The sequence below is a fragment of the Notolabrus celidotus genome, chromosome 14 (genome assembly GCF_009762535.1).
Source record: "Notolabrus celidotus isolate fNotCel1 chromosome 14, fNotCel1.pri, whole genome shotgun sequence".
Classification (NCBI taxonomy): domain Eukaryota; kingdom Metazoa; phylum Chordata; class Actinopteri; order Labriformes; family Labridae; genus Notolabrus; species Notolabrus celidotus.
The window spans coordinates 18,542,483-18,553,745 of record NC_048285.1 but is presented as its reverse complement, the minus strand read 5'-3'; the positions used below and the strand labels follow the sequence as shown (position 1 = coordinate 18,553,745).

The following is an 11,263-nucleotide window of genomic DNA, read 5'->3' as shown; positions in this document are numbered from 1 at the left end:
ATGTTTCCGGTGCGCTTCTGCCCCCTGTAGTGTTGGGGTGCAAACTGCATGGTGTTTATATACAAAATAAAAGCACTGGGCTTAGCCTCCATGTTCATGTCGCACTGTTTTATACACGAAGTTAGACTTTTCACTGCCACTGCCAAATTGAATGTTCTAATTGTTTTTTTCCTTAACATTACATTTTGGTTGTATAATGTCTTCATATTATGTCCTTATGTAGCTTTTATCATTTTTAATCGTATGGTGCTATTTGTACTTTTCTTTTCTTCTCTCTTTTTGTTTGTTTGTTTGTATTTGTTTTCTCCTCTACCTTTTTACTTTGATTTTATTTTACTCTATTTTATCTTTGTTTAATCTTGATCTTTGTAGGGAGCTTTTTTAACATCTGGCAAGGAAGATGTAAACTAGTCTTTTGGCTAACTCTGGCATATTTACAGAAGTGTTAATTAATATGCATGGCTCTTTTAAATAATAAATAAATAAATAAAGAGCTTGACACGGGATATGCTTTAATGTGATGCGTATGGACGTGTTTAAAGTGAAGAACCCACTCATACATCTGTGCCCCAAAACTATGGAATCCCCCCTCAGATTCTCCCTCTCTGTCGAGATTTTTAAAAGTCGTCTCAAAACGCACTTTTATTAATTAGTTTTTAACTGCCCTAACCAAACAGATACTCACTGCACTGTGAAATGTATTTCTTGTCAATACTGTTGTTATTATTACTGTTAATTTCATTTTAATTATATTGCTCTCTTACCACTCTTCTTTCCCTCTCTCTTCTTCTGTTTGTATGTTTTTATTTCCCTTTTTCTTTGTTTTCTTCATTTTCTGTTGTAAAGCACTTTGGATCAACTGTGTTGTGTGTAAAATTCTATATAAATAAAGTTGATTTGATATGTAGAGAACTGAGTCGCCACATAAACTCTGGGTTATATTATTCCTATTTCGTATGTAAATGTATCATCTGAGCGAACATGCTCTAAATGTCGCTTTTATTCTGAAAATATATGTTCCAGAAAACCATGTAGGCGCGGCTGACCCGGGTACAGATCCAGTTCAATCCTTCAATCACTTCTCGATAACTTTTCACAAAGTCCGAAAACAGGTTATTGTTTTTGTGAAACCCATTGCAACGACGTGATGGCATCCGGTGACGACGTGCGTGAAAATGTGAAGGTACATGAGTCTGGATTAGACAGTTTTTGACTGACTTAAACCCTTAGAACTAAAATGTAAACAGTAAAGTAACCGTTAACTCTATTATTGAATTATTGTGAAGTTAAAGATGCATTAACCTTGAATCATTCAAGTTTGTTATTATGTGAAACTCTTGTATTGTAATATTAAAAGTATGTAATATTAATGAGGAAGGGATTTTTATGACAGTGCTATCAATGTGACCATAGAGTTGCACCCATTGCAACCTGTAACAAATGCATGGACATGTAAAAACATGTGCAAAAACAGATATTGACTGTCTATTTTGGTTTCAGAAATACTATGGCAGTCTGCTGAAGTCCACCTGTGATTTGAAAACAAGTGCGTCCGCCTGCAGCTTGTCCTACCGCCCTGTGCAAAGTGTCTCAGATGCATTGAGCCTGGTTCATCCGGAAGTAACCGAAAAGTACGGCTTGCAATCTTGCCTCACATTTACTTTTGCACCATAAACACCTTTAGCAATAACTGTACATGATGCTTCTCAGAATCAGAATCAGAATCAGAATCAGAATCAGCTTTATGTGCCAGGTATGCTTGAACACACAAGGAATTTGACTTTGGTAAACTGTGCTCTCTTTGTACAAGGCATAAGAATAAGACCTACAAATAAAAATGAAATAAAAATAATAACAATAACATTAGCTATAAATACAAAAGAACAACAAATAGGCATGACATCATTCTCTACACAATTGCACAAATTTGTACACATCAGATAGTCTCATAAATAAACCAGCCTTTAGACAACAAGGTGAATGATTAACAGATTCAATAGTTATTTGATAGCAGGCACTGATTTCTTAAATACTCATGCTGACTCAACTCATTTCCCCCCCTCAAATATCTTGTTGGATTCAATGTTGATAGCTAAAAACATCCTTCATATCACGTGTCACGTATTTAATACTGTTGGATTTACCATAGTGCATCTGCCATAATGTTCTTTTGTTTCACCCAGCTGCAAGGCAGATTTCATCCCAGGACAATAAACTTGAGGTTAAATTAGCCTACTACTAGAAGCAGATGTCCATGACTTGCCACATTTCAGAGCACCTTGACTGATTGAATATTCCTGGTTACATTAATAAGAAAAAAAAAATCCCATGATTCTCAGTGTATTATGCTGTGTAGAAATAGGCATCCAAATTCAGCCAATACTATCTTAGTCTGTTGTTATCCCTTACAGCACAGGATCACAGCGATTTTTTGTGATGTCTTTCCTGCTATTTTCTTCCAGATTCTTCGGTTGTGGTATTCCCTTTCCAGCAAAGCTTGAAGGCTGCAAGGTCCTGGACCTCGGCAGTGGCTCTGGCAGAGACTGTTATGCCTTCAGTAAACTTGTTGGGTCGAGCGGACACGTCACAGGGCTCGATATGACAGAGGAGCTGGTGATTAAAGATGCTCTCAGATGAATTATGAGACACTTCATCCTTGTTCTTTGTACTGATTAAGCTTGTTTTTCTTTAGATCAGAACTTCTTGTCAGTACATTGAGTATCATCAGGAGAAGTTTGGCTATAAAGAGCCCAACGTCACGTTTGTCCAGGGTTACATGGAGAAGCTGAGCGAGGCCGGCATACAAAATGACTCAATGGATGTTGTGCTGTAAGTGTAGCATGCTGCAGCATGAATATGATTCTGAATTAGCCAATGATCTCTATGGTCTCTTTTTACATGCATATAATCATTTTTTCTTTGTTAATATCCAGATCCAACTGTGTCATCTGTTTGTGTGCTGATAAAAGAGCTGTGCTGCAGCAGGCCTACAATGTCCTGAAGGTTAGTCTGACGATTTTTTGTCTTAAACATTAACATATACAAAGACAAATATATGTAGACATACTGTTAATGGTTCTCATTTTCCATAGGACGGAGGTGAGCTCTACTTTAGTGACATGTACGCCAGCAAAGTCCTTCCTGATCACATGAAGCAAGATGCAGTCCTGTGGAGTAAAATAACCTTTTATTTATGACATGAATTACACATAGAATATGGATTTCACAATCCCTGCATCACTTAAATGTGACATCCTCTTGCCATGACTTTTGTTTTCTGCAGGTGAGGGGATGGGCGGCTCTCAGTTTTGGCTTGACTTTATTTTACTGGCCCAAAGCGTCGGCTTCAGCACTCCACACCTTGTTTCAGCAAGCAACATTGTGATCTACAGCAATGAGCTAAAAGAAAAAACAGGTACGAGAAGGCAGTGTAAATTTTGAAGTACTGAAAGTTTCGATTTCTTTCCATTACCGAACCAGCTTTTCATTTTTGCAGGAGACATCAAGTATGCCTCTGTCACTTACCGACTCTTTAAGCTGCCCAAAACTCCAGTCCTGTCTGCAGCGACAGTGACCTATAAAGGGACTGTGGCAGATTTCCCAGATCAGCTGGTCTTTGACTCCTGCCACAGCTTCAAGGTATGACATATGTTACAATAAACACCAGATTGCTTGTGTTCTACTGTTCTAGGGAATCTACAAGAAAAATGTAAAAGAAAGCGTTGAATGTCGGTCTTTCCATGTATATTATATTGAAACATCCAATCTGCTGTGTGGTCAGAAAGATCAGTGATTTCTTTTGTGCTGTACAGAAAGGTGTGGCAGTAGAGATACATGGAGAGATGGCAGCAATCCTCCAGAATTCCCGTTTCAATCCGGATTTCCAAATCCAGATATCAGATAAACCAGCTCCAGTCTGCTCAGCTTCGACAAAGCAGGTAGATAATAAACCCAAAGCTTTTATTGTGAAAGGATAACTACTATCTGCATTCAGACAACAGTACAACTTGTTAACATCTTCCTCTTAATGTGCATTTCTTTATTTCTTCCACAGTATTGCCACCTTGATCCATTTCGTCTGGCTGACAGTATGGGATCCTCTGTGATACAATGCTCCAAAACAGGCAAATGAAGCTCAAACTGAATCCTGAGGGAAATGTTTTGAAGACAGAGGATGTTAATAGAACTGAAATAAACCCAGACTGAATGCTCCAGATTTTTGTAAGCTGATATGGATTTTTACAGATCAATAACTTTGGATCAAATAATGTTTTAGATGTTAAGAATAATCCTTAAGTTTCAGATATTTTGTGAATAACATCACAGTTTAAAGCTGTATGACAACTAATGCCTTAACATTGATTTTCTAACAATAAATACAAGAAACAAAATAAGACAATAAGCTTATTAACAATCAAAAATGTTTTTACCATCTTGCAAATATTTGATGCTACATGCAGCATGTGATATTCTTAATCTACAAATGAATAAAGTATATACATAAAAATGTATGTGTACAATGAGAGGAGTCTGTAAAAAAAATTGAAGTGAAAGCATCATGCTAATGTTCTTGCTATCTTGTGTTCTCCTGTCATTCTGCATCATTAAACTCCCAAATACATTAATTACATGTAATCATAATAGTATTTAATAGTAAAGTAATATAGTAAATAGGAAAGTATTTGCAGGCAGTGGGTGGTTTAAAAAATGCTAGGTAAACTCTTACCCAGCATAAAAAACACAGATGTGCTAGGAAAGGGGACAAAAAGACCAGATTCAACACCATTGTAAACCAAAAAGTGGAAACATGAAGCCAAACACACAAACAGTATCTGATGTATGCGACTGCAAATGTTTAATATCTTTGAATAACCAGTTTAGATTGGAACATATAATCATTTCAAAAGAAGTTGTAACAGATATAACTGCAGACCATGCTGCACCTACAGGCCATTTTCAGTAAATATGGCATATCAGTGATCAAACTTCCTAAAAGATTTGTCAAATACCCAAGCATTAGTTATGTATCACAACACATTCTGGTGTGTCAATTAAAAAAAAAGCAAGGCAAGTCAAAGGTAAAACTCTAAAAAGTGCTTCTTTTTCTCAAATCACACACTTAAATAAATCTGAATGAAATGTTTTTTCTATCAGTTAAATCTAATGTAAGGCCACAGTTCTGCTGTAAACATTTAGGACTGATCACACCATTATTATTACTATCAACAGCTTTATCACTGTGCTTGTGGAGTGCTGTCTTAACTGACCTTTGTATTTGCCTTGAAATAAGTTACTCATAAATAAACTGACGCTAAGACAAAGTGGAGTGTGTTTTCAAAATATAGAGTAGATGAAATAGTAAGAAAACACATTTTATAAAACTATAACCACACAACAAATCCTATTAAAATGACTGTAAATGTAACCTTAGTCTAAGTGAGGAGAAATGTGAAAATATATGTTGTGTTGAGAACATTTACTGAAAACTGACAGGTGGATCACACCTACACAGGAAACAGATAAATCACTCAGTGCACCATTATGCAAACTTAATAAAGCTTAAACAGAGCCCTGGGTAAGAGCAGTCTGATTGGCTCTCAGACACCCTGAGGCAGTGAGGGAAAAATGTCACCACTGGATGGAAAGGGAAGTAAGAAAAACAGAAAGGCGACATCCTGCGTCATCAAGAAGTGTTGCACCTGGATACAGCAGGCCTCAGGTTACATCTGCAGCCAGCTCAGGTCATCAGATCTAAACAGCAAGAAAACACTTCAGGATACCAGCCTCTTACTAAACGGCAGACATTAAAAGTTAAGGACTAGCTGGAGAACATAGTGCAGCTAAAGTGAGCAGATATTACTGTCAGGAGTTGGTGGACAGCAAAACAGAGGCAAAAGGAGAGGATCAGGATTTAAATTGAACAAGACTCTAAATGAAAGACAGAGTAAATCTTGCTCATTAACTGCTGAATGTGTAAACTTGTTTTCCCTTAACAGTTTACTCAATGCTATGTTCATAAGGTGTCTCCACTGCCCCCAAGTGGCTAAAAAAAAATAATTTAACATAGTTTCCTTGTTAAGACGAACCCAAAGAGGAATCACTTGAACAGTCTCATTGAGCATTGGCTTCAATCCTCAGATGTAAAAACCATGAATGACTTGTGAGGAATTTTGAGTTTGACTGATTTAGGAATGAAACTCACCGAGCCTGTTCCTTTGTTATTGTCTGTCCAGCAGCCATTATCTGTGCAATCTGAGCCACCGCGGGATCAAACATCAGACTAGCTGCAGCTACCACCACCTCGTCTCTGTAATTAAAAGAGTAATGACGAAAATCAGCAAAAAGCAATATTCATTTTCACTCAACAGTATCATAAGTCAATATACTCTTGCTTACTTTATGTAAAATGCCAGGAATTTCCTGTCCTCCACTTTGCCTTTGAAAATGATTTCTGTGTATCCATCCCCATAGCCTGGAAAGAGGAAATGATACTCAGTAAAGACTGGGTTGGAAAGTTATAATATGAACGTGGTATTTCCCAATAAATACTCTACCAGTGTATCTGATACTCTTCCCAAGCAACACAGTCCAGAAGAAAGGGACGGACTCAATCTTGGTCTGCTTTTTTAGCATGTTCAGGGCGGCTACTCTTCCTGAATTATACAACAAAATAATGCATAATGTTAAACTCAGGCATTAATCTATTTTTCCAACAATATGTTAAAACAAAGGATTAAAATAGTTGGTTCTTGGGTCCTTTAGGCTGTTACCTTGAGCTTGTGACATTTGCCAGTGGCCAATGTTAACCCTTTGGTCCCCACGGATGGTCAGAGGAAAAGAGGTGACATCTCCAGCGCTGAATATATCTGGTATATTGGTCCTCATGAACTGGGGATGAAGATAAAGGATTCAACTGAATCATCACCAGGCAAACATACACATGTATACACAGCTTTTCATTTCAGTCAACCACACAAAATGAACTGAAAGGTGAAAGAAAACATAATAACGTCCTTGATTGAATGTAAAACAAACAAGTTATAAAGGCATAACCATTTTTGATTAGCTATGTCAATATAAAGGTTCAGTGGTAGGCTCTGCCCTTTGTTGACTGTGTGTTACCTTGTCAACAACCACAGCTTTCTTTGAATCCACATCCACCTTGCTGCCTGCCAAGAAGTCTGTATTAGGGATTACCCCTTAAAAAAAACACAGATTTTCAGGTTACAGTTTTGAATTGGTGCTCTAAAAGCTGAATAAAAAGACTATTCAAGTAACAACTACAGAAGCCTTACAGTATCATTGCAATGTTTCTTTTCCAAATCAACAGCTGTTCATTTTTCTATAACAGGTAAAATAACACATTTACCAATTCCAGCAATCACCACATCAGCATCAAGGACTGCACCGCTCTTCAGCACCACCCCATTCACCTGAAAAAAGAAGCTGATTTAGGATTTTTTCCACACTGTAGGTTCAGCACAATGTCAATGTGGGTGACCAAAGACTTTCTTTGACATATAGCAATAGGAAAAGCATGAAGGAGTGAATGAAGGAACAAATAATTCAACAATCGATGGCTGGATTCCTTTTTGAGCTTTCTCAGTTTTAGTTCTGGCTCACTATCAGAAGGTCATGTGACATTTAGAACACAACAGATCCATTGTTTTGTGTTCTAAACAACTCCTGTGTCCTCTCATGCTATAAAAAAGTTTCAAACATTTGCAGTAAAAACAGCTGAAAGAGTAAAAGCAGAGTTACCGTGCCATTCTTTCCTCTGATCTCAACAACTCTATCGTTCATGTAGAACTTCACATCTTTTTCCTCCAGCATCTTAAAAAAACAGAAAGAGCATTTTAAAAGTTGGTTTCAATAATAAACACAAACCACCACTTTACACACATGTATGATTATTGTCATCATTGTCTTTTACCTGCATACACATTTTGCCAATTTCTGGTCCCAGAGAACTTTCATATGGGTACCCGCTGGTACCAATCATGGCCACACTGGCAGCTTTGTCTGATAAGAAAGATGCCACCTCCATACCTGAAGTGATAAAAAAAAAACTCTTCAGTGGTCTGAAATTACAATGAAACCACAGGTGGAGTGAGGTAACCGTGTCTTGCCCTGCCAAATATTTGAACAGCTTATTAAATATAGAGAGGGATGGCTATTGATAATGTCATGACGACCCCTTAACAAAGCATCTAATCAACCTTGTAAGCGAACAGAAAATCCCACCCAAGCTTAATTCTGACTCTGTCACCTATGAAGGAGGCTCCTATGATGACAGCTCTCTGGCCCAGACAGGAGCTGTGAATCTCTTTGGCATCTTCATAACTCTGCAGTAACTTCACTCCCTTTAGGTCCGAACCAGGAATGCTGAGCGGCCGCGCTCTGTGAACAGAATTAAGATTCAAACTGCAGATTGCTGCGGTCACACAGAAACCATAAAAGTCAACATTTATTTTTGAAGGTTTCCATTTTCTTGTGCCTCTTTAGCATGTCTTATGATATCCACACATAAAATAAAAATCTGCATTTGTTTGTGAGAGGCTTGAGTAAATGGATGAAGATTCTGACCTGCAGCCAGTTGAGATGAGCAGCTGGTCGTAATGCTGTAAAGTCCCATCGCTCAATTTCACCTCCGTATTAGCCGGATTTACAGATACCACCTTTAACACAGCACATTTATTAGCAGGACCCAAGAATTAAACCGTTTTCCTTTGTTTTACCTTTCACAAATGTGCTACTCACCTCCTTCTGTTTCCACACTTCAATCCCATGCTGCTGGTAAAAGTCACTTGGCCGGAGCAGGATGCTGTCACTGTCCACATTCATAGCCTGAGAGAGGAAAGATCGTTAAACAAAAAACCTTTCAGCATAAGCTGTCAACCAACACTGACGGAAAAATCTACTCATTCACAAACAAGACGGTAAGAAAATGAATAAAAATACATTTCAATACAAGTAACATTGCCCCTCTATTAGCACCTTACCTTACTCAGTTTTGGTTTGTCAAATGGAAGCAGATTATCTTTGGTTATGATGATTATTCGGCCTTGGTAACAGTTCTGCCGCAGTGTTTCAGCACAAACCAATGAGGCTGGGCCTGAAATCCCAAACAAATTAGTGAGTATTTAATCATTCAAGGAGCTAAAAGAAAGATGGCATAAAACTAGCACACCATATGTGCTGCAGCAGGATCTCTGGACCATAGTATTTTATCTTGCTGGCAGGTATTAATGATTTCCAAAAGTCCTAATTATTGTTTTCAAAATACTTAGGTGTAATACGGAAGCAGCAATTATGCACTTTGTTCATCCTCAATTTAAAACAGGGCCCCCTGTTTTCATTAGATATAGCCTTTACCTCCTCCTATCAGCAAGACAGTGTGTTTGATGTCTGGCACCATGCTGCACATCGCCTTGACCCGCCTCGTCTGCTTCAGAGACTGAGGGAACAAAAATGCAAGATATTGTTTAAACAGTAATTTTCTTTACATAAAATACAACCAGACATTCCCAACTTTTATATCCAAGGGATTGCTCTCACTTACATTTTTGTTGATGGAAACATACACATTGCCGTCCTCAACTTTTACCTGAAAATTAACAAAAATGAGAGAAAGTTTCAGGCACAGGATGGGAATTAACAAATCTGTAAATGCTGTATTTGTATTAAGCTTTTAGACATTTGTGGGGTAAGGATGTAACTTTTTAATTCCAAACATTGGACAAAAAATATCTATTTTTCTACTGATCACGAGGAATGAGTGTAAGTATTCCTAAACAGGGATTCATTTTAAACTAGAGAGCATCATTAAATGTTGTTCCCTGCATACATGTTTTACCTTGTAAGTAGGCAGGGAGTCCAGACCTGGAAACTCTTCAATGTCTCCAGTTCTGACATTAAAACAAGCACCATGAAAGGGACATCTCACTCTGTCACCAAGCAAGGCCCCTGAGAGAGCATGCAGCTTAAATTACTTCAATGCAAAATGAATTAGAGTTAAAATTTGACTCTAATGTAGAGATTAAGAAAACTGAAGCGAGAGGAAGGTTTACCTTTAACAAGAGGAGCATTGTAATGGGAGCACTGACTTCCAACAGCACTGTACTGCCCGTGAGTACGCACCAACAACACCTTCTGTTCCCCCACAGTAATTTCTTTCATCCTGTGGAAAATGAACAGGGGACGGGAGAGAAAAGGAGAATAATCAAAAGAATGTCAAACCAAAGAAGAACATCAGCTTTAATTGTCTTCATTGATAGTGTTAGCTTTACAAACAGAACAATAAACAAATATTTTCCAGAAGTTAGAAGCATTGTAACTTACTGTCCATCTTTCAGGTCTGTCTCCTGACATACTATCTCAGTCACCAGCTCTTCCCCGGATTCTTGACACGGATTCATCCCTGCAACCCATGGTCCACATAAGGAAAACATGACTATTATAAACTGGACTGGCTTGACTTACAACCGGCTTTGTTAATATTAAACATCCCCAGCAGGTCACGTGGGATGCAGGAACTAAACAGCTTTCTTTGAGTAATATATTTTCTTGGTACATTACATTGTATTGTTTCTCATAACAATACAGAACCAGATACAGTAATAAAATATTTGGTTGAGGATGTGAGGGTGTGAGGGGTCTGCAATCTGCTTTGGATTTTGTTGAGAGCTGTTGAACAAGTTGTGTTTGTATTTGCAGCTCTCACCTACTTATTACACGCCCTTTTAACAAAAGACAAGTCAATACATATTTAACAATGTAACAATGTAAAATAATCACCAACATATAAACAACAAGCATGGCCATGCATATCCGACCTGTGCTTACTATTTCTACTATTGCTACAATGTTTACATTACATGCTCATTTTACCTTCTGTTGAAACAGTAGAATTGTATCTTGCAGTTGAGGTAACGATGTTTAGCCCACGACAGTGATCTGAGAAGTGGGAAATCCACCAGGCAGAACCGGTTTTTATATTCAAACACGCTTTCAAACGACAGAGATGGAATAATTTCTGTGAATGTAGCCTAGCTGTAATCACCTGATTTTCTTCCTCTTAGAAAATACAGAAATGATGCTACTACCGGCTGACAGTTGTATCAGCAGAAGATAATCAAACGTGGGTTGTTCAATGAAGCCAGAGCAGGAGCTCTACCCGCGTGACAGCCAATGGGAGCCCTGTGCTCTCTATGAGCCCCTCCCCCAACCAACCGTGGCCGAGAAGGGAAGGGACTGATTATGT

The 11,263-nt window shown here is 38.1% G+C and overlaps 2 protein-coding genes across 3 annotated transcripts; one reads left to right on the top strand and one right to left on the bottom strand.

The window, feature by feature from the left end:
• The first annotated feature begins 999 nt into the window (after positions 1-999).
• Positions 1,000-4,216, top strand: zgc:153372 (uncharacterized protein LOC767695 homolog). The gene is made up of 10 exons (XM_034700925.1): positions 1,000-1,183; positions 1,501-1,631; positions 2,463-2,613; positions 2,693-2,829; positions 2,934-3,003; positions 3,093-3,174; positions 3,284-3,415; positions 3,497-3,639; positions 3,813-3,938; positions 4,055-4,216. The coding sequence occupies exons 1-10, from the start codon at positions 1,148-1,150 to the stop codon at positions 4,130-4,132; spliced, it is 1,086 nt and encodes a 361-aa protein (XP_034556816.1). The 5' UTR covers positions 1,000-1,147; the 3' UTR covers positions 4,133-4,216.
• A 615-nt stretch (positions 4,217-4,831) lies between these two features.
• On the bottom strand, positions 4,832-11,231 carry aifm4 (apoptosis inducing factor mitochondria associated 4). 2 transcript variants are annotated; one of them, XM_034700924.1, is made up of 20 exons: positions 11,063-11,231; positions 10,891-10,956; positions 10,342-10,420; positions 10,071-10,180; positions 9,857-9,966; positions 9,563-9,607; positions 9,376-9,457; positions 9,003-9,115; positions 8,761-8,847; positions 8,587-8,678; positions 8,270-8,400; positions 7,934-8,049; positions 7,762-7,833; positions 7,370-7,433; positions 7,123-7,199; positions 6,771-6,888; positions 6,555-6,653; positions 6,397-6,472; positions 6,203-6,307; positions 4,832-5,751 (listed from the first exon to the last, which is right to left on the bottom strand). In XM_034700924.1, the coding sequence occupies exons 3-20, from the start codon at positions 10,416-10,418 to the stop codon at positions 5,721-5,723; spliced, it is 1,605 nt and encodes a 534-aa protein (XP_034556815.1). In that variant the 5' UTR covers positions 10,419-10,420; positions 10,891-10,956; positions 11,063-11,231; the 3' UTR covers positions 4,832-5,720. The 2 variants fall into 2 exon arrangements, with proteins under 2 accessions (XP_034556815.1, XP_034556814.1); XM_034700923.1 differs by having other exon boundaries at positions 10,891-11,231.
• Between the last annotated feature and the right edge of the window lie 32 nt (positions 11,232-11,263).